Source organism: Geotrypetes seraphini, chromosome 2 (genome assembly GCF_902459505.1).
Source record: "Geotrypetes seraphini chromosome 2, aGeoSer1.1, whole genome shotgun sequence".
Taxonomy (NCBI): Eukaryota; Metazoa; Chordata; class Amphibia; order Gymnophiona; family Dermophiidae; genus Geotrypetes; species Geotrypetes seraphini.
In genome coordinates, this window is record NC_047085.1 from 433,760,389 (window position 1) to 433,784,354 (window position 23,966).

The window sequence follows — 23,966 nt, forward strand, 5'->3', positions numbered from 1 at the left end:
CACACAGTGTCATAGAATTCAGGAGATCCACAGTCAACTTGTGTGCCGGGATTTACTGGTTTCAGTTGGCATAACTCCTCATGCCCAAAGAGTGGAAGTGCTGTGGTTCACTGGTTGAGCTGTTGCCTCTGCACCCAGAGGTTGTGAGATCAAATTCTGCACAAATCCTCCGTTGCCCACCACTGTTAGCTTTGAAATGCCAAAGCAACAAAAAGGCAGTCTAGAAGTCCTCCTTTCCCAAAGCTGAGTGTGAATTTCAGTATCATAACCAAATAAAGAACTGCAGACAAGGGTTTTGAAAATTGGTCCTTGATTTTGAAGGGTACGGCCTGACATGATCTGTGTTTTGAAAAACACTTCTTCCTCAGGGGTCCGTGATTCTTAGTGCATTAGTATTCAAGAACCATGTGGAATACAGCAATTGAACATAACTCTCTGAAGCAGAGGGGGAGGGGGTAAAAACTACTGCTCAGTGAAAACGCTGGTGGCAGAATTGGTTGGTTTTCTTTTTGTTTTGCCTTGTGAATCTCAGCATTACACACTATTCTATAAAATGTGCCAAATCCCAGAATGCCCTTTCTAGAATACCATTCAATGCTGGTTTTTTGAGCGTCATTTATATAATTTTTTCCTATGTGTTTGTGAGTTATTTGCAGCTGCCATGTGCTAATGACATCATTAGCACATGACCTACAAATAAAAAAGTTGAAACTGCTTATTGATGGAGGCACAAGAGATGGACTTAGAATATGGAAAAACTCCTGAGTTAGTCCACTTTAAGCCTATTTCAAAAGGGCCCCTTAGCTATCTTTGGTCCATCAAAAATCTTTTTTTCTAAAGTTACTGGATTGATTTGCAGCTGCAGCAATCCAGAAACATTGTCCTAAATGGATGACATTTTCATCTATGTGTTGCAAGTGATACTTTTTATTAGACCAACTTTCAAAATTATCCTCTTCATTAGATCACTGACTTGGTGAAGGGAGAAGCAAATCGCTGATGTGATCAAAATACTGTAATGCCAACCAATATACAGTAAATGAAAATGTTCAGCAATATGCCAACTTAACTTTAGAACTGTGAGTCAAGTGCTGCCCGACAGGGCCCTGTTTCGGTCCTTCATCAGGGGCAGAACTTTCACAACTTGTCTCTGGTCGGCATAATGGCATCTTCTGAGCCACAAATAATCAGGTGTCCTGCGTTCCTGAATGTGGTCTGCTCTGCTGCTCCCTTGAATCTGGGTTAGCACTCCTATTCAAACGGGGCTTAATGGCAGGCAACCAGCTCGGCTGTGTGAGCCACATTCTGAAAGATTTTCATGAAGCTTATGCTATTAACGTCTGCTTGCTTTCCTGGTGCAGATGGATTTCAGAGTGTTCCACTAAACCAGAAAATCTAGCCCATCTACAATTTGTGAAGCAAAGTAAAATAGATATCAGTCAAACTATTCACATTTCTGGAGTGGCAAATGCTTTGAGAGGCTATTAAAATAGAGTCTATGTAGTTTACTTCAATTCCAAGCCACAAGTAACATAATAATTGTATGGATAAGTATCTTCTTTTGAGAAAACAGGGTAATATCTAACCCATTGAGACATATAGTAATCATCACTTTTCTCCAACTATACCGATCAAGTCAGCTTTCAGAGTGATACATTTCAACATGTTCCCCAGTCAATGAACAGTCAATGCTGCTCCTCATACTGCCTCATGAAAAGCAGGACTGTTGGGTTCAGAGCAAGAGTGGTACATTACACATTACAAATGACAACATTTCTGCATTCTGTGTAAATGGACAAGACTCCTGCTGTCAGAAAAAGTTGAGTCATCTATTGATAATTATTGGGTCTAAGTATGAAAGTATGAGACAATCACCATCTCACGTGAATCTCGATTAGTGATTTTACTACAGGGCTTTAACATATATTCACAAATTTCAGGCAGTGAGATAATATAAAGTACTGTTGCTCACCTATAACAGGTGTTTTCTCTAGACAATAGTATTGATAAGACATACAAGTGGGTGACATCAATCGACAGCACCATAAGGAACTGCTCTCCCAGAACTCAGAAAAAGTGTAAAATTCTGAGCATCTGGGGCCTTTCCTGTGTGCAGAGGTCTCTGCAGCTCAATCGATTCAAAATCTCAGTATAAGCAACTGAATCCTGCTGTCTATGGAAAAAAACTGTTACAAATGAGCAATATTGCTTTTTCAGTTCAGCAAGCAGGATTGAACCAGGCACACAAGTAGGTGACTTCCAAGTTTAGGGCTGCTTTGTTTCACATTTATCTTACCCACAGTGATCAGCCAATTTAAAGCTCTGACTACCACAGACGTCCATAGGTATTTAATTATCTCCATCATATCTCCCCTCTCCCGCCTTGCCTTCAAAATATACAGGTTGAGATCTTTAAGTCTGTCCTGTAGTGGAATAGGTTCTATACTGCCCTGCAATGGCAGAAGAAAGGAAGTCCATTTTGGTTGATTTGGGGGAAAATGGGGGGAAAAAATGCTTTACTTAGGGGGAAAACTCATAAAGCAGTGTTAGGGCTTAATGTGAGAAATCAAGGCAGCCATTCAGGAAACCACTCAGTGCGAACAGCAGCGCACAGCGCACAGCTGAACTGTCAGAACTCACAAGCAGTGACTGGCTCAGCAGTGGGGCAGGAGCGAAGAAAGCTTGCTCCTGCCCGCTACTCCTCTGGACCACCAGGGATTCCAGATATGTGGGTCATACAAAGGGCGAGGCGGCTTGCAAAGATATCAGAATATAGGAGATACAAGGTACAGGGCATGGAGGAGGGACAGGATGCAGAGCCTAGGAGAGAGGACAGGGTGGATAGCCTGGCAGGGCAGAGAGGGAGGGAGGGCTGGGTACAGAGCCTGGCAGGAAGTGAAGGGGACTGGGTGCAGAGCCTGGCAGGGAGTGAGGGGGGCTGGGTGCAAAGCTTGGCAGGGCAGGGAGTAAAGGGGACTGGGTGCAGAGCCTGGCAGGGAGTGAGGGGGGCTTGGTGCAAAGCTTGGCAGGGCAGGGAAGGAAGGGGACTGGATGCAGTGCCTGGAAGGGGAAGGAGCACAGGGTGCAGATTCTGGCAGAGCACATGAATATTAAGTCTCCTATCTTATATTCAAGTCAACCTTTTTTTGGGGGGAATGGGGGGTCTCAGCATATATTTGGACATAAGAACATAAGAAATGCCTCTGCTGGGTCAGACCTGAGGTCCATTGCGCCTAGCAGTCCGCTCACGCGGCGGCCCACCAGGTCCAGGACCTGTGCAGTAATTCTCTATCTATACCCCTCTATCCCCTTTTCCAGCAGGAAATTGTCCAATCCTTTCTTAAACCCCAGTACCGTACGCTGCCCTATAACGTCCTCTGGAAGTGCATTCCAGGTGTCCACCACACGTTGGGTAAAGAAGAACTTCCTAGCATTTGTTTTGAATCTGTCTCCTTTCAACTTTTCCGAATGCCCTCTTGTTTTTTTTTTATTTTCTGAAAGTTTGAAGAATCTGTCCTTCTCCACTTTCTCTATGCCTTTCATGATCTTGTAAGTCTCTATCATATCCCCTCTAAGTCTTCTCTTCTCCAGGGAAAAGAGACCCAGTTTCTCCAATCTCTCAGCATATGAAAGGCTTTCCATCCCCTTAATCAGTCGTGTCGCTCTCCTCTGAACTCTCTCGAGTAACGCCATATCCTTCTTAAGGTATGGTGACCAATACTGGATGCAGTACTCCAGATGCGGACACACCATTGCCCAGTACAGCGGTAGTATTTGTTGCTTCTGAAATGTGATTCTAAATGGGCTATGCAAAAATTTAATATACATTTCCCGAATTATTCAGTACTGGGTCATTTCTGGGCATTGGAACTGAATACTGTGGGATAAGTATGAGTGGGAAGGCTGCCGGAGCATATGAGGACCCAACTGATATTCAGCTGGGCCCACCGAAGCAAGCTACGTGACCCCAACTGAATATCAGGCTGGGACTGCATAACTCATTTTTTAAACCCTCCCAACCACCCACAGGCCTTTCAAAGCCTCCCTCCCACCCTCCATGATGTTCCCATTCCAAAACTACCACACCCAACTTGAATGCTGAAATTTACATCTGATTTCAATTGGTGGAACTCCTCATTCCCAAAGTTGGGCATGGATTCTGGAGTCCATGCCATAGAAAACCGTTCAGTGATGAGTTTTTTCAGTGCTGAATTTTGAGCGCCATTTATTGAACCCAGACCTTTACGTGCATATGCAGTTGCACCGCTTAGTGAAAATTCTGTTCTGTGTGTGAGGTAGGTTTGACACACAGAATAAGCTTTATAGGGCTCCTTTTTACTAAGGTGCGCTAGCGTTTTTAGCGCACGCACAAGATTAGCTGCGTGAAAAATTACCGCCTGCTTAAAAGGAGGCGGTAGCGGCTAGCGCCTGTGGCAATTTAGCGCGCGCTATTCCGCGCGTTAAGGCCCTAACCCACCTTTGTAAAAGGAGCCCATAATGTTACCCTTCACGTGTGAATTCTGTCGGCCTAACCCACTTTGTAAGACAAAGCTTGATGTATCTGAGCTGCCACCAATCTGAGGTACAGACAGAAATTTCTAAAAGTGACTCTCATTTTTTTTTTTAATATAGAGAATCTGTTTTGACTTCACATCATGCCTTTTCTCCCTGGTGCAATTATCAGCTTGGGTATTGTTGGTTTCCTTTCTCCTTATGTGCAATAATGTAATTTAGAAGAATGCCTATCTGAAAATTTTTTTTAAAAAAGAATACTTAATGCAATGAAAAAATCAAGAAAACATTCGGTGACTTAGACAGGTGGCTGCAAAAACTCCATCAAGATACACCTGAGTTCTCTAGCACCCTCGAATCTCTATTTTCTAGACCTGATTGCAAATATTGAATGCACTGATTACTCTGAATAAATATGTGATTTTCTGTTTACCCTCTAATTTAGCAAAATCAAGCCCTATGTGAATAAGTGATTGTGTTTAGTAATTGTGAGTGGAAGGATTATTGACAGTTGTTCACAAATCAAAACCTTTTTTTGATATACGCAGTACATCCTTTGTGGAACTGAACATGTAAAATCCTATGGACTTGAAACATGTGGGACAGAATTAACCATTTGGTAGACCCTCGGCAAAAAAGAGTATTGGGATTCCCATTATAATGTAAAGACATCTAGGGCTCCTTTTGCTAAGCTGCGGAAAAAGTAGCCTTGGCATCCCCATGTCTTTCCCGCATGTTGAGACCATTTTTACCGCAGTAGTAAAATGGCTGATTTTTGAACTTTCATATTAAGGTCCATGTGCTAATGTTGCCATTAGCATGTGAAAATAGTAATTCAGATGGATTTAACCTCCAAATCCATCTCCCTATAAATGTTATATCAATCCTCAGATGCACCACTCCACGTTCAAACTGTATCACCATCTGAGGATTGATATAACATTTATAGGGAGATGGATTTGGAGGTTAAATCCATCTGAATTACTATTTTCATAGCAATTGAATGTTATAATACCTTTAAGTGCCTATTAGTGACTGAGCCATTAGCATGTGGCCATTAAAAAAGACTAGGGTTGAGCCGTTATTGCCACTTATTGTATAACATAGAAACAGAGAAAAATAATGCTTTGTTTGGTGTCCTTCAGGAGTGATGGTTTCGTGCAGTGTGCCTGATTTTGGATCTTGCTGTATATGACAGTTTTTTATGCTTTGTATTCTATCATTTGATTTATATTGCTGTTTGCACATTTTGTATGTTGAAAATTTATTATGTGTGTTAACCTGTGATTTGCTTTGTATAAGGCAAACGATAAATAAACAATCCAATAAACAATGTCACTTCTTCAACTGCTTTTTCCTAGTGAATGACCAGAATTCATCTAAAGATAGTATAGAATAAGCACATAAGCATTGCCTCTGCTGAGTCAGACCATAGGTCCATCACGCCCAGCAGTCCGCTCCCGCGGTGGCCCCCCAGGTCAACAACTACTCTATTACTTTACAACCTTCTGTACTGTATAGTAACCCTCTAATTGTACCCATGGATCCCCTTTTCCTTCATGAACTCGTCCAATACTCAAGCTTAAGAAAAAGAAGTCCTATAGGTTGGCTGTTCCTCTGTACCTGATTCAGTTGTCCCCTGCTGTCTGCTTATTCCTTTTCTTTCTAAGGCCAAAGGATCATTCTGAACATGAAATTAATGTTGAAACGCCAGAAAAGAGTTGTGGCCAAAATTTATTTTACAATGGAAAATTGGTAATGTTGCTAAAATATTTTGTTTCATGGGATGAGTTTAGATCTGTGATTCAGTAGTGATGCTCCAGATTGCAAATAGTGTGTTCTCCAGCTGATTCAGAAGGTTGCAGCCAGGTTTTTTCCCCAAATCTAGCATCTATGATACTATTATGGCCTATCAGAAGGCATTGCATTGTCTTCCTGTAGCCTGGCAGATTAAATTAAAGGAATTAGCATGACTTTTCAGAATTTATGGAGAGATACCCTTCTTTATTATGGCTTCCCCCAATCAGCTTCTGCATTTTATAGTTCTGCTATTTCTACTAGTGCTGCCCGATTCACGATTCGAATCGGTTCACCAATTCACTTCGGGTGAATCAATTTGAATCGATTCAAAACAAAATAAAATCAGCTTCCTGATTTGGCTGACCCTCCCTCCTCACCCCCTAAAGCAGGAGCGGCAGTGCTGCTCTTGCTTGCCAGCCGCTGCTACACCTGCTTTAGAGGGCAAGGGGGGAGGGTCAGTCGGAAAGTGCTGCTGTCGGCTTCCCCTCCCCCATCCCGGTGTCCAGCTTCCCTCCCTGGCCTCTCCACACGGTTTACCTTTGAGGAGCAGCCTGCAGACAAGATCGCTGTGCTAGCGATCTTTGCACTTCTGAGCTGTTTCCTTCACCGTGATCCTGCCTCTGACATCAGAGGAGGAGCAGAACCGCGGCAGAGGAAACAGCTCCGAAGCAGTGCAAAGATCAATAGCACCGCGATCGTGTCTGCAGGCTGCTTCTCAAAGATAAATGGTGCGGGAAAGCCAAGGGGAACAGGCAGACCTTCCGGAGGGGGTCTGGGTGAGCAGTCCTTCGGGGTGGGGGTGCGGCAGGCAGGCAGGCCTTTAGGGAGGACAGGCAAGCAGGCCTTCAGAGGTGGGATGCAGGCTTTTAAGGGGGGGACAAGCTTTCAAAGGGGGGGGAATGAGCCTTCAAGGGGGGGAGACAGGCCTTCAAGGGGGAAGTGCAGACCTTCAAGGGGGAACAGGCCTTCAGGGGTGGGATGTAGACCTTTAAGGGGGGACAGGCCTTTAAGAGGGGGGACAAGCCTTCAAAGGGGGGACGCCTTCAAGAGGGAAACAGGCCTTCAGGGATGGTGGCACAGGCCTTTAGGGGTGGGGTGCAGGCCTTCAGGGGGAGGTGCAGGCCTTCAAGAGGGACAGACCTTCATGGGTGGGGGGCCCTGGTGTAGAAGTACACGGAGGGAGGGAGGGAAAGGGGGGTTCAAAGAGACATGCATATGGGGGAAGAAATAATGGGTCTGAAAATAGAGGAGAGGGAGAGAGATGTTGGACAATGGGATATAGGGAGGGAAGGAACAGAAAGGGAGAGAAGTTGGACACAAGGGATGGTGTGGAGGGGGGATAGAGATACTGAATAGGAGGGTAGTTGGGAAAAGAAAGGGAGAGATGGTGGACCCTGGGGTGGTGGGGAAGGAGGGAGAGATGCTGGATGAAAGGGTAGTTGAGAAAAAGGTGGCTCTGTGAAGGGAGATAAAAAAAAGGAAGATGCCAGATCTCCTGGGGAGGGAAGGGAAACTGAAGGGGAGGACAGAGATGGCAGATGGATGGTTAGCACGGAGAGAGAAGAAAGAAGGAGACCCTAGCAAGCAAGTTATCAGAAGACAACCAGAGCCTGGGACCAACAAGATTTGAATAATGACCAGACAACAAAAGGTAGAAAACTAATTTTATTTTCTGTTTTGTGATTACAATATGTCAGATTTGAAACGTGTATCCTGCCAGAGCTGGTGTTAGACCACAAATGTGAGCTAGGATTTAACAGAGAGAGGAAAAGTATTTTTTGTTTGTTTATTTTGTTTACACCACAGCACCACTGTGGTTAGGAGAAGGCAAAGGGGGTGAAGAGGCTATAAAATAAACCCACCAGGAAGTTTGAAAAAAAACAAACACCCAATTCGGCAGGAAAATCAAATAGAATCAAAAAACCAATTCAATAGGCTGAATCGAATCGAATCGAAATTTTTTTTTCCTGAATCGGGCAGCATTAATTTCTACGATTAAATGTGCTTACCGTATATACTAGAATATAAATTGAGCTGAATATAAACCAAGGTATACTTTTTTCCCTCCAAAAATGGGGAAAAAAGGTTGGCTCATCATGATAACTCAAATTTCTAACCTCAGTTTATATTCAAGTCAATCTATAAAGACTGTTCACCCTACCTCCCCATTAGCTATCTCGTAAGTCACTAAACATAATGGGCTCCTTTTACTAAGGTGCGCTAGCGTTTTTAGCATGCGTTGAAGATTAGCGCGCGCAAACCCCACGATACACGGAAAATACTAACGCAAGCTCTATGGAAGCATTAAGGAGCCCAATATCTGTGATGCATATATCCCAAAGCTAACATATTCACAACAAGGGCCCTACATAGGAAAATGCAACCACAACTTATGTAAATGTAGACAAAAATCAAGCTTAAACCTCAGGAAGCCATATGCAGTTCAACACCAAAGAAAGAAAAACAGCACTCTACACTTTGGAATATAAAAAGAAAGCGGTGCAAATTTACAGTAAAACTGCATTTTCTGTTCATGAAATTAAAAATAAAATTATTATTTTCTACCTTTTATTCATGTTTATCACAATTTCTGCTTATCTTAATTTTCTTTCAAGGGTCTGTGGTCTATCTGCCTCTTCTCTCATTCCTGTCTTCACTTCCTCTCATACATTCATCTCAGCCTTTAACTTTTTTCTTTCAGTTTTCCTCCATTTATTTTTCTGCATCTATATCTGTTTCTATTTCTCCAGGTTGTTGTTTTGTTTTTTTTTGCTAACTCTTACCTCTCTCTCCCTCCTTCCAGCATCTTATCTTTCTCTCCCTTCCTCCCTTTGTTTTCACTTCAAACCAGTATTTACTGTCTTGCCCCCTCCATCCAGTATATCCTCTCCTCTCTTTCCTCCAGCACTTCATCTCTCTCCCTCCACCTACATCCAAGATCTCTCCCTATCACCTTCTACCCTTTGCTTCTTCCAACAGAGTTGCAGGTCAGGGGCAAGACCGACATGCAATTCAGGCAGCTGATACCTGCTGGTGGCAGCTGCGGCAGTCCTCCATGGTGTTTTCCAGCCACCGGGAGGAGGGGAGAGTGAGGAGTCAGCAGCATATCTGGATTGTAAGCAGTCCTGCCTTCGGTCCTGCCCAGGTTCCTCTAAACCAGCTGGCAATAATGAAGTCAGACGCCACAAGGGTCTTCCCTCTTGCTAAATCGCTATAAGCTCTGCCAATCTTGATCCCACCCCTCAAAATCATGAAGTAACTTCAAAGGGGGCGGGATCGAGACCGGCAGAGCCTATAGCGATTTGGCAAGAGGGAATGCCCCCGCAGCGTCTGGCTTCATTATTGCCAGCTGGTTTAGCAGGACCAGGACGAGAACAGGACCGAAGTCAGGGCTGCTCACAATCCAGATGCACTAGTCTATATATCTAAATTTTAAATTAAATTATCAGCCAATGCTGTTTATTCACTCAGTTGGTATTCAATGTTGGTCACCAGAAATGGCCTGGTATTGACAACCACGGCACTTCTGCAGACTGCCTCCTGTGCCTAAATATTGGCATCCAGAAGACTTTATTTGTTGATGTTCAGGTTAAAAGGTTTGTTCTAATAGCTGTGTAGTAATGGCAACATTAACGCATAAACATTAAGACTAAACCTCTTTGCAGGCAGTTAAGAATCGCTGTAACTTCACGGCTGACTGCGACAAACCACTGTAATTTATCGTAATTCAGCCTGCAATTTTCTGTCAAAAATTCTTCTAATTATGCTGTAAATCTGCTTCTAATTTTGTAAACCTACCTCTAATTTTGTTGTAAATATGCTATTCAACGCTGTAAATCTGCTTCTAATTTTGTAAATCTACCTCTAATTTTGTTGTAAATCTGCTATTCAATGCAGATCATTTGCTAATTGATGTAAACCACCTAGAACTCACTGGGTATGGCGGTATATAAGAATAAAGAATAATAATAATAATAATAATAATAATAAAGGTATAAAATTGATCATTTTGGCCCGGATTCATGTCGGGATGCCAAAAGTTAGGCAGCGGTAGGCGTCCTACTGCCACCTAACTTAATTGTTTTAATTGGTGCTTAATGATGCAGCAATTGACCACGTCATTTAAAACCAATTAAAACATAACTACAAAAAAAAAAAGGCACTGCTACACGGCCTTCTTTTATTAAGGTGCGCTAGCGTTTGTAGTGCATGCTAAAGATTAGCGCACGCTGACCACGCGCTAAAAGAAAAATACTAACGCGAGCTCTATGGAGGCGTTAGCATTTAGCGCCTGCGGTATTGTAGCGCGCGCTAAAACCGCTAGCGAACCATAGTAAAAGGAGCCCATAGTTGACTATGGGAATAATTTTCAAAACAGACAAATGTCCTAAAAGCGACATAAAGTGACAAATGGATGCTTTTTCTTCAAAATGTCCAAATTGATATTTTCAAAAGCTGGTTTGTAGACTGTTTTCTTTGCTGTTCATTTGCAGTGTGCCTAAATCTTAAGGGGCATATTGGGGGCATATTTTGAGTGGGACTAGGGCAGGCTTATTATTTGAATGTTTTTCTGCAATAATGGAACATTGTAGAAAATACCCAGGGCAAATTTGGATGTTCGAGGCTAGACCTGTTTCAGTAATCAATAAGTACTAAAATGATTCCCACACTGACCAAATGATCCCCCTCCCCCCAAAAATATAAAAGACATAGTATATACTAGCCTGTATGTCCTATTAGAACAACAAACAGGTCCCTGGAATAGCCTAGAGATTGGTGCAGTGCACCATATAGAGGAGGACTCGGGCCCTTATCTTACTCTAATTAGTACACTTGTGGTAGAACATGTGAGCCCTACAATGCCTACCCAAATATAGCATCTAATTAGATATCTGCTTGGTCTCTACCCTATGTACCCTGTTATAAAATTACCCTCCACCTGTCTACCCATTTCATTAGAGGTTGTTCTTCCAGATCATGGATGAGACATACAAAGTTCACAGCCGCTCACACTGTCACCTCCTGTGATAACATAAGAACATAAGCAATGCCTCTGCTGGGTCAGACCTGAGGTCCATCGTGCCCAGCAGTCCGCTCTCGCGGCGGCCCAACAGGTCCAGGACCTGTGCAGTAATCCTCTATCTATACCCCTCTATCCCCTTTTCCAGTAGGTAATTGTCCAATCCTTTCTTAAACCCCATTACCATACTCTGCCCTATTACGTCCTCTGGAAGCGCATTCCAGGTGTCCACCACACGTTGGGTAAAGAAGAACTTCCTAGCATTCGTTTTGAATCTGTCCCCTTTCAACTTTTCTGAGTGCCCTCTTGTTCTTTTATTTTTTGAAAGTTTGAAGAATCTGTCTCTCTCTACTTTCTCTATGCCCTTCATGATCTTGTAAGTTTCTATCATATCCCCTCTAAGTCTCCTCTTCTCCAGAGAAAAGAGACCCAATTTTTCCAATCTCTCAGCGTATGAAAGGTTTTCCATACCTTTTATCAGACGTGTCGCTCTCCTCTGGACCCTCTCGAGTAACGCCATATCCTTCTTAAGGTATGGCGACCAAAATTGGACGCAGTACTCCAGATGCGGACGCACCATCGCCCGATACAACGGGAGAATAACTTCTTTCGTTCTGGTCGCAATACCCTTCTTGATTATACCAAGCATTCTATTCGCTCTCTTAGCAGCCGCTGCGCACTGTGCCATCGGCTTCATTGTTGTGTCCACCATTATCCCCAAGTCCCTTTCCTGTGTACTCTCATTCAATAATATCCCTCCCATCGTATAGTTGTACCTCAAGTTTCTGCTTCCCATATGTAATACTTTACATTTCTCAACGTTGAACTTCATCTGCCACCTCGTCGCTCAATCCCCTAGCTTGTTCAAGTCCCTTTGCAATTCTTCGCAGTCCTCTATAGTCCGAGCACCACTAAATAGTTTGGTGTCATCTGCAAATTTTATTATCTCACACTTTGTTCCTGTTTCTAGATCATTTATGAATATATTAAATAGCAGCGGCCCGAGCACCGAGCCCTGCGGTACACCACTTGTGACTCTCCTCCAGTCCGAGTAGTGGCCTTTCACTCCTACCCTTTGCTTGCTACCTTCCAACCAGTTTCTGATCCATCTATGTACATCTCCTTCCACCCCATGGTTCTTCAGTTTCCGTAGTAGACGTTCATGGGGCACCTTGTCAAAGGCTTTTTGGAAATCTAGATATATGATGTCTATGGGGTCTCCTCTGTCCATTTGTTTGTTAACTCCCTCGAAGAAGTGCAATAAGTTTGTCAGGCACGATCTCCCCTTGCAGAAACCATGTTGGCTGGTTATCAGAAGTTCGTTCCTTTCAAAATGTTCATCAATGTTTTTTTTTATCAGGGCTTCCGCCATTTTTCCCGGAACCGAGGTCAGACTCACTGGTCTGTAGTTTCCAGGGTCACCTCTTGATCCTTTTTTAAAGATGGGCGTAACGTTGGCTATCTTCCAATCCTCCGGGATCACACCTGTTTTTAGGGATAGGTTGCAAATTTGCTGTAGTAGTTCCGCTATCTCCTCCTTTAATTCCTTCAGAACCCTTGGATGTATTCCGTCCGGACCCGGGGATTTGTCAGTTTTTAGTTTTTCTATCTGCCTGCGTACGTCTTCAAGGCTCACTTCTATGGATGTTAATTTTTCTGCTTGACTTCCATGAAAGAATTGCTCAGGTTCCGGTATGTTTGATGTGTCCTCATTTGTAAATACAGACGAAAAGAACATGTTAAGCCTTTCTGCCACTTCTTTCTCCTCTTTCACCACTCCCTTTCTGTCTCCGTCATCCAGTGGTCCTACCTCCTCCCTAGCCGGCTCCTTCCCTTTAACATATTTAAAGAACGGTTTGAAGTTTCGTGCTTCCCTGGCTAGCCTCTCTTCGTACTCTCTTTTAGCTTTTCGAACCACACGGTGATATTCTTTTTGATTTTTCCTGTGCTCTTTCCAGTTCCCCTCAGTTTTGTCCTTTTTCCACTTCCTGAATGAATTTTTCTTATTACCTATTGCTTCCTTCACTATTTTGGTTATCCACGCCAGGTCTTTTGTTCGACTCTTTGTGCACCCTTTTCTGAACCTGAGGATATATATATTTTGTGCCTCGCTCACCATGTCCTTGAAAAAAGACCAGGCATGTTGTACCGTTTGCCATTTTTTGGAATTGTTCCAAAGTTTCTTCCTTACCATTTCCCTCATTGCCTCGTAGTTTCCTTTCCTGAAGTATGGTTCTCTTCCCTTTCGGTATTCCTACCTCAACCTTGAACTTGATCATATTATGATCGCTGTTTCCCAACGGTCCCACTACTTCTACTTCCTTTGCAGGTCCCCTTAACCCATTTAGGATTAGATCCAGAGTGGCATTTCCTCTCGTCGGTTCTCTAACAAGCTGCTCCATGAAGCAATCCTGTGTAGCTTCCAGGAATTCTGTCTCTCTAGCGCATTTTGAGCTTCCAAGACTCCAGTCTATCCCAAGGTAGTTGAAGTCTCCCATAATAACTGTGATACCGTTTTTGCATTCTCGCTTCATCTCGGTTTCCATTTCTTCATCGATATCTCCGGTTTGTCCAGGTGGACGATAGTATAGGCCTATCTTTATTTCAGGCCCTTTCCTTCCTGGTATTTTAATCCATAGCGATTCTAGCTTGTTGGCCGTCTCTGCTGTGTCCATTTTTGTCGATCATATGCTTTCTTTTATGTATAGGGCTACTCCACCTCCCTTCTGTCCTGATCTGTCCTGGCGATAGAGTTTGTACCCCGACAGTGCTGTATCCCATTTGTTTTCCTCATTCCACCATGTTTCAGAGATTCCAATGATGTCTATGTCTTCTGCATTGGCCATGGCTTCTAGTTCCCCCATTTTGTTTCTCAGGCTCCTTGCATTGGTATATATGCAATTTAGGTCCTGGTATTTTGTTGTCTTCATTTCCATTCTCTGTGCTTCGGTCTTTATTTTTTTTTCTTTTGCTACAATTTTTCTAACCTCCTCTTCTGGGTTAGTCGACTCTTGTAATTTGTCCCTTGCTTCTTCCTGGCCTTTTTTCCCCTCAGTATCTTCACGGGATACCTTCTTCCGAATCGTCGACGCTTGGTCAACTGTCGGCTTTCCCCTTCTTGTTAGTTTAAAGCCTGTTCTATTCCTCTTCTGACGTTGTTTGCTAGAAGTCTAGTTCCTGCTGTGCTCAGGTGCAGTCCATCTCTCCTGTAGAGCTTGCTCTTGCCCCAGAACGTTGTCCAGTTCTTCACGAAGTGGAATCCTTCTTCCTCACACCATTTCCTCATCCACGCATTTATTGATTGTAGTTCTTCCTGCCTTTTCACATCTGCCCTCAGTACTGGTAGGATCTCTGAAAATGCTATCTTCTGGGTCCTCGTCTTCAGCTTCCTTCCCAGAATCTTGAACTGTTCTATCAGCTTGCTTCTTCTGTAGTCTCTCCTGCTGACATCGTTCGTCCCGATGTGGATCATTACTGTGGTCTCTTCCGTCTCCGCTCCGCCAAGGATCTTTCCAATGTTGTCCACGATGTCCTTGGTTCTTGCTCCTGGGAGGCAGGTCACCAGTCGGTCCTCTCTCCCTCCTGCTATGTGGCTGTCCACATGCCTCAGGATCGAGTCTCCCACTAGGATCGCTGATTTTCCCTTCTTCAATTTTCGCTTCAGTCTCAGGTCAATGTCCTTGGTGTGCTTCGCTCTTTTTTCTTCTGGGCCTCGACTAGCCAATTTCTCCCCTTCATGCGGTATCCCTCTGTGGATGTCTTCTTTGAGGTCATCTGTTTCTTGTTCTCCCTTCCATGTTGGTGTCGGGGTAACTTCTTCTTTCATACGAAGTTCGTTCTCTTCCACCTTCATCCTGTATGCTTCCTCAATGAATTTCTCGAGTTCCCTGACTTCCTCCTCAATGTGTCTCTCTCTCGTGAAGACTTCAGCTGCCTTGATTGGGTCCTCCGTGGTGTAAAGTCCTTCTAGCTCCTGTATCTTGTCCTCTAGTTGCTTGACTTCATTCTTCAAGCTTTTCAGCTCCTGACACCGACCGCATACATATGACTGTCTCCCCGAGGGGAGGTAGTCATACATATGACAGTCCGTGCAGAACACTGGAAAGCTCATCTTCTGGTTTCCCTCTGCTTCCATTGGTGTCCTCTTTCTCTCTACCTGTTGCTGGTGTCCTCTCTCTCTCTCTGCTTGCTGCTGGTGTCCTCTCTTACTCTCTCTGCCTGCTGTCGGTGTTTTTTCTCGCTCTCTCTGCCTGCTGTTGGTGTCTTCTCTCGCTCTCTCTGCTTGCTGCTGGTGTCCTCTCTTACTCTCTCTGCTTGCTGCTGGTGTCTTTTCTCGCTCTCTCTGCCTGCTGCCGGTGTCCTCTCTTACTCTCTCTGCTTGTTTCTGGTGTCTTTTCTCGCTCTCTCTGCCTGCTGCCGGTGTCCTCTCTTACTCTCTCTGCTTGCTGTTGGTGTCTTTTCTCGCTCTCTCTGCCTGCTGCCGGTGTCCTCTCTTACTCTCTCTGCTTGCTGCTGGTGTCTTTTCTCGCTCTCTCTGCCTGCTGCTGGTGTCCTCTCTTACTCTCTCTGCTTGCTGCTGGTGTCTTTTCTCGCTCTCTCTGCCTGCTGCTGGTGTCCTCTCTTACTCTCTCTGCTTGCTGCTAGTGTCTTTTCTCGCTCTCTCTGCCTGCTGCTGGTGTCCTCTCTTACTCTCTCTGCTTGCTGCTAGTGTCTTTTCTCGCTCTCTCTGCCTGCTGCTGGTGTCCTCTCTTACTCTCTCTGCCTACTTGACGCCTCCTCAGTAACCTTGTGTGAAAGACTTGGCCTTTCGCAAAGGCCCTTCGCAAAGGCGCTCTCGCTAAGGTGAGCGCCTTTGCCGCTCGCCTTCGCCGCACGCCGAACGGCTGCGCGCCTTTGGCTCGACTCCTGTTATGGAGGAGCCCGGTCGATCTTCGATGACGCGGTGGGGGTGGGCGGAGCTACTCTCGCCACTGCCCCAATAGTAGTTTCACCTGTTCCTGTTTCTTTCTGCTCTCCTTGGCTCTCCCCTGCCTCTCCTTCTCTCTTTCTCGCTTCTCCTTCACTCCTCCTTGCTTCTCCTCACTTGCACTGCTCTCTGCCGCTGGCTCGACTCCTGTGATGTGCAATATACTGTAAATTCTATGGAATGAAGAACTTTGCAATCTTTAAGCAGCAATCCTGACATATTTTACAAACTTCTCAGTTTAATAAGTTAAGATATACATGTGAATTATTTAAAAAATACATCAAAGAGAAAATAATTGCAGAATTGACTTCTCTGCGTGTGTTGCTCTGTGTTTTTCAGGAAACCAAGAGAAGCACATCCTGTTGGATTTGTCAATCCATTGTATGATGAACAGAGCATGTGTAAGAAAATAGAGGTAGGCTCGATCCAGAACTTTCAGTATAGGCTCATAATAGAAAATATGAACGTTGTTCCAACATATTGCTCTTTCATAATGCATCCATTTTAGTCAATGCACCAATGATTTTTATTCTTTCGAACCAACCAAATTTATAAAGAATTATACAAGGAGCGTTCAATAATTTATCTACCTCAGTAGGAAAGAAAAGAGTTTTCAAAGCATTTTTGTTTTATTTTCAATGTAGTCCCCTGATAGCTCCATACACTTCATCCACCTTTCATGCAATGACTTTGACCAAGCCAGGACATCACAGCTTCCTTGATGTATTCATCACTTGAAAACCGCTGTTCATGGAGAAATTTCTTCAAAACTTGGAACAGGAAAAATCCAAGAGAGCTAGGTGAGGACTTTAGGGTGGATGTTTCAGCTGCTGAAATCCACATGCTTGGATGGCAGCTTGTGATTGTCACAATGTGTGAACCGATGTATTGTCATGAAGAAGCAGCACACCTGCTGTGAACTTTCCTCATCTTTTCTCCTTGATTGATTCCTACAAAGCAATCAATGTGTTGGCGTATCTTTCCCCAGTTATGGTTGTCTTGTTGGGCATGAACTCCAGAAGCAAAAGTCCTTCATCATACCAGAAGATGGCTACCATGACTTTGCCTGCAGAGTTTTCTGTCTTGAAATTTTTTGGAATGGGGATTACTTGTGCTTTCACCACATTGATTCCATTTTGGACTCAGGATATCTGTAATAGACCCAAGTCTCATCTTCAGTCACCAAACTATGAAAAAAAATTCACTTGGTCTTCATGGATCATCTCCAAGTTCTCCTGACAGTACTGAAGCCTCATGGCCTTCTGACATCACATCAGCAGTCTTGAAACCCATCTTGCACTAACCTTGGAAATGCCCAACTTTTCATGAATTATTTTCCAAACTGTACCTGCCAAGATGCCCATTTCTTCAGTTATTCTGGAAACCTTAGTTTGTCTCTGATAAAATTAAATTCTCAACTTTCTTGCATATTTCTGTGGAAATTGCTTCCATAGGCCATCCAGTGTGAGGGTCATCTTCAATGGACTTTCTACCCTACTTAAACTGCTTGCTCCAAAATTTTACTTTGTAGGATGATGGAGCAGACTCGCCATAAACTGCGTTCATGGATCTCCTTCGGCTTTTTTTCTTTTCTTTTGTGAGAAATTTTATCACTGAACAGTACTAAAAATCTAGCAGTTTCTTACTTGATTCACATGAAGACTTTCCTGACATCCTGTCTCTTGGAATGTTAGACTTGCACTGAACCACAAATATGTATGAGTAAACTTGAGACATGTCACAATATGCACAGGCTTGTTTCAACACGCTTGTTATTTACTGTGACAAACCCAGCACCAGCACTAGTTCTGCCCCTAATAGGATCCGGTGCAGAAGAGCTGACCAGATTGATTCTGGCGCTCAACATGAGGCTGACCCCCCTTGTCCCTATGATCAGAGCAGTAGTGATCTGGAGCAGAGGCAGGCAGACTGTCAACAGCAGCCTCCGGGCTTTAGGGCAGCTAGAGAAGCCACAAGGAATATAGCTGCATTGGATAAACCCAGGCAGAGAAAAGCTGCTTTAGAGCCAAAGCCCATCCCCCACTACAGGCTGAAGGGGATTGGCTCTGAGCTGTTTAAAAGCAGGCTGAGACAAGCAGCAGGAGGGGGAGCGAGTGACCAGGGTGAGTCACTCCCACAGCCCAAGGCAGGTGAGGAGCTGTGGAGCCGAGCAGCAGAGTCAACCGTGCCAGATTGGTCCATGCAGGATTTGGAAGAAATCCTCCCTACTTCAAACTTCCAGATTCCAGATTGTGTGGAAAGCATGGAGGTACAAGCAGCTGGCCCTATGTTAGAGAATCAGACAGAATGTATGGACATTGAATGAAGGAAGTGAGTAACTGGGAAACAATTAGTGGTTTGTGTTTTTTTTTCCCTTTTGCCTGTGCTTTCCTTCTCTGCAAACCAAGCCTGAAGAATGTGATATATGTTTGGGCTTTATGAGTATTTTTGGGTTTAAGGCTTATACTTACCTGAATCCTAAACTATTGGATTGATTTAAAGTCAAGTTGGAGAACAAGGAACTAAAGATAGAATATTTAAGTTTATGTTTTTGAACTTTGGAAATCCTGCTGTGGCTCCCGTTCCTGAGAAGCTAATTAGCTTATCTCTCTCAGCTGTTTGTTTTGCCTTCAGAGGTGGCTGAGGAAAAAGCTGATCTGTTTGCAAGATTGTGCTGTAGCTATATTGCCTAAGGAGTTATTTCAATATGGTTTATGGCAAGGGTTTATTCCAAACTTTATTTGGCTGCTGAAATCTGCTGTTGCATGTCTCTAATATTAGTGCTGAGAGAACGTTTGAATTATGTGTGAACACCAGTGTAAAGCAATCCTGAATCAGAGCACATGATCCCAGGAAAAACCAACTACAGGAGATTGCTGTTTTGTTAAAGCTTTATTTTTACAATTGACTTTATTTTTGAATGAAATGCAAAAGTGATTCTTGTTTTATGTTGCATCTTTTTGACCACGGGGTCAGAATAAACATCCTATTCTTTCTTAAAGAACTTGGTTTGACTGGTGATATTTTGAAACCCTTTGCTTGCCTTATCTCTCCCAAGCCTAGGCAGTTGCCTAGTGCTACCTGAAAAGTCCTGAAGGTACCCCTGGTTAGAGGGGACACGCCAGAATCCTGGTGTTTGTCACACGACAGCCCTACGCTGCGGAGGGTTTGTGACACTACTCAGGTAGATACATTATTGAACACCCCTCATATAAAAGGGGCAAAAATATCTGTCTGGCTATCCATCTGTTTTTCTGTCTGTACGGGGTAAAACAACTCTCAGAAAATTTAATGGAATTAGATGGAACTTGGCATGTGGGGAAAAAAGTGAAAAAGACACATCAAGTTTGAAATGGGCCAAATTGGACCTGAGCTTTAGTGAAATAAGTCTGCAAAAAAAATATTCAAAAGCCTTTCAAATTGCCTTTCCATGTTCTCTAGTATGTCCTATACAAATTGTCCTATACAAATTGCCTTTCCATGCTCTCTAGTAAGTTCTATACAAACTGTTAATCAGGTCTACAGTGGCATTAGACGTCATAAAGCGCCTCCATAGATGCGATACAGGTGTCGTTTTTTAAGGTGTGGGTAGGCACCTACATTTTTTGTTTTAAAATGCCTTTGTTTTTAAATGGTATTTTCAACTTAAGTTAGGTGCCGATAGGGTGCCTACCAGCACCTATCATAAGGTGCCATTTATAGAATATGGACCTAATAGGATATCATCTGTACACTGTATCAGTATACTGTACAGCTACTCCTCAATTAATGAACTGAATTCCGGTCATACGACTAGGTCATTGAGCAAATTGATCATTAAGTGAGGAGTGTCTGAAGATCGATCCTGCCCCCCCCCCCAAAATAAACAAAAAAAACAACCAAAACCTTAAGTTCTGGACCCCTCCAGAGCTTACCTTAAACCCTGGTGGTCTTGTGGTGAAGCAGGGCAGAAACGATCTTCCTATGCTCCTGCCCTGTGAAAGCCGCGATTAAAAATAGCTGCCACAAGTTCTTATGGCAGTCTAGCGAGACCACAGGAACTCTGCGGTTTTCAGAAACCTCGCAGTTCTTTCTTTATTAGCAGTTACATACATTTTTGGAAAATAATTCACTTTAAATGGAAAAAAATGAGATTGTGCTCTCAGAAAAGATATTCTCAGAGTTACAGAGCTTCAAATAATCTTATTAGCATAATATTTTTAGATGTGTTACCAAAGTAATACATTTAACTAGTGCCCCCTAGTAATACACCCCCCCTTCATACTCATCCCCAAGCCATGACTCAGGCTTTATATGATTTTAAACAATGGTACCCTCATTAGTTGTACATCCTAAGAATATGACAATGAAATGTAATTGCATTTATTCTTTTGGAAAAGGAAAACCAAGGACTGAGGGGCAGGGAATTCTGCTAGTATGAAGAGAGAGAGAGCAAGGCAAAAATCCTGGCTAAACGCACCAGAAGTCATCCCTCCAAGAAAATCCCCCGAAGAATCAATCACGCCTCCTTAAAGCCCATTTCCCCGGCCAACCCTCCCAACCACGCCTCTGACTCTCTCACCCCAGTACCGTCTCTCTACTGCAACGCCAGATCTGCATGCAACAAAACCCAAATCCTGAAGGGCCTTCTTGAAGATCTTAACCCTGGATTCCTATTCATCACGGAGTCATGGATCACAAAAGACGACATATTCTCTCAAAATGAACTTTGTTCTCATGGTTACCAAGGCCTCTTCTCCCCCAGAATTAATCGAAAAGGAGGTGGCCTGGCACTCCTTCACAAATCATTCTTCGACGTCCAACTGCTAGAAAAGGGCAGCCACGCCTCCCTAGAATACATGGTAGCTTCTGTCAATGATGAACTCCACCCTCACCCACTGGGCATCCTTCTATTATATCTTTTTCCCTCCCCCTGGAATAAATCCTCTGATCTCGTCCTTGAGACCATCACTAACGCATTCCTCAAATTTCAAAGACTACTAATCATTGGAGATATTAACCTTCACATAAACGACACCACCAACAAGGATGTTATCGATCTCAATAACTTCCTCACCTCTTTAGGCTTCCCCCCCCCACCGGCTCTCTTCCCAACCCATGAAAAGGGGCATACGTTAGACCTTATCACCTTCCTCGACCTCACCGATTACAAAACCTCGGTTGACAACACTCGCTGGGAACCTGTCCCATGGTCCGACCATTTCCTAGAAGCTTTCTGCCTCCCCATTTTCATGTCATACCTTGAACCACCACCACGCACCCCCAATCCCATCACCTTCCGAAAAAAAAATTGCGAGCGACCTGTTCTGGAACAAATTCCTCAACCTATTTTCCATCACTCCCAATCCTCCAAGCCCTGAATCCAACTGGCTCAATTGGATCACCCTCTCTGAAACCACCTACCGCTCCCTTGCCCCACTATCCACCAAAACCATCTCCTACTCCCGCAAGGCCCCCTGGTACCTTCCATACCACAGACATCTGAAACAGAAATGTCGAATACTGGAAAGAAAATGGAAAAAATCTAAATCCCCCACCGACAGACAGTCCTGGAGGACGAATATCAAGTTCTACAATACCGAATTAAAAAAATCAAGGAAGAACTACTACGGCAACAAAATCTCCAGATCCAACAACCAAAGTAATACACTGTTCAACATTTGGCGTTCCATATCCTCTAAACACGATTCCGCCACACCCCTCTCCTCTCCATCTGCCGATGAACTAACAAAATTCTTCAATGAGAAAGTCACCACCTTACGATGCTCCTTCCCTCCAACACCCTCTTACAACTCCCTGGTGCTCGCTGCCTTCAACCCCAATCTAACTGATGCCAACCATATCCCATCCGATAGATCCTGGACCACCTTCGATCTCGTCTCTGATTCCCAGGTCTCCAAACTCTGCCTCAAGTTAAAATCCTGCAACTGCACCTTGGATCCTTTCCCCTCCTACTTATACGAAAATATTCCCACACAAGCCATCTCATCTCTCACCAAACTTATAAATTCCGCTTTACTCTCCGGCCTATTTTCTGCAGAAATGGGAGACATTGCCTTATCCCCTCTTTTGAAAAAAGCTGATCTAAACCCCTCCACACCGTCCAGCTATCGCCCAATAGCTAACATTCCTCTCCTGACCAAGATGCTGGAGTCCATCATAGCCACCCAACTCTCATCCTATCTTGAGAGATTCTCCATTCTACTACCCTACCAACATGGCTTCAGACCCAACTTTAGCACTGAATCCCTTTTGGCCTCTTTAATTTCAAAAGTCCAACACCTTCACTCTTGCAACAAGTTCGCTGTCCTTCTTCAATTTGATCTTTCTGCAGCCTTCGACATTGTCCATCATGACATACTAATCCTCCAACTTTCTGAAATTGGCATAAACTTCACAGTCTTAGATTGGTTCTCAAAATTCCTACGTTCTCACTCCTACTTCGTTAACATGAACGGTACCTCATCCTCCCCTTGGAAACCGATTTGCGGAGTTCCTCAGGGTTCACCTCTATCCCCGATTCTTTTCAACGTTTATATGTCCTCCCTGAAACTCCTCAAACTTTCCCCCTTTGAGACACTCTACACCTACACCGACGACATTCTTGTCCTCCTCGAGACCGACTCCAACCTCACCAACCTCTCTGATAACATCTCGTCTTGTATAACGAACCTCCAATCCTGGGCTCTCACCGTTCAAATGAAACTTAATGAGGCCAAAACAAAACTTCTTTGGCTAGGCCCAAAATTAGATAAGCTGCCCACCCTCATCCCACTATCCTCAGGCACCAAACTGCCGCTTGAGCACTCAAGCAAAGTTCTGGGAATCATCATTGACTCTACACTGTCCTTCAACGATCACCTCAACTCCTTAGTAAAAAAATGCTTCTTCAACCTTCACATGCTAAGGAAAGTCAGATCCTGCTTCCACCAACAACACTTCGCTGTCCTCGTTCAATCCATTATTCTTTCTAGACTGTATTACTGCAACTCCATCTACCTAAGCCTAACAAAGAAAAGTCTCTCAGACTCCAGCGGATTCAGAATACCGCGGATAAATTAATTTTCGCAAAAAGCAAATTCGACCACGTCTCCACGCTTCTATCTAAGCTCCACTGGCTCCCAGTTCTCCTCAGGGTCCACTACAAATGCGCCTGCTTAACCTTCAAGTCTCTACATGGCATCCTTCCTCTCCTGTTTCCACTTTCCTGGCTCTCCGCGACTCCTAACTCCACCAGATCCTCTCAAAAATTCATACTATCATTCCCCTCTTTAAAAGGCATATCCCATACAGGAAAACTCGGAACATCCCTCCTCTTCAAGATCACCGAGCTGTGGAACAGCTTATCTGCCCCTCTCCGGAGTGCGACCTCCCTCCAACGCTTCAGAAAACATTTGAAAACTTGGCTTTTCTCTAAAATGTAACCACTCCCTCCCTCTCCTCTACACTCAATCCCTTCTCTCTCCCCTTTTTTACCAAGCTCTTCTTCTTCCCATTGGAGTTCCTTTCTTTTGTAATTCCTGTAAACCGTGTCGAGCTCTACTTCTGTGGAGATAATGCGGTATACAAACTTAAGGTTTAGTTTAGTTTAGTTTAGTTTAAACCTGTAGGAGATGAATGATAATTATAATGATAATTGTTGGCCTAGAGAAGTCCAGGGAACGTGCA

The 23,966-nt window shown here is 43.9% G+C and overlaps 1 protein-coding gene across 1 annotated transcript in view; it reads left to right on the top strand.

The window, feature by feature from the left end:
- LOC117354221 (MAM and LDL-receptor class A domain-containing protein 1-like) overlaps positions 1-23,966 on the top strand; it is a 33,015-nt gene that overhangs the window by 3,281 nt on the left and 5,768 nt on the right. Inside the window, exon 3 of the mRNA XM_033931307.1 lies at positions 16,638-16,713. Coding sequence (XP_033787198.1) covers positions 16,638-16,713 — 76 coding nt within the window. The remainder of the gene's footprint in view (positions 1-16,637; positions 16,714-23,966) is intronic.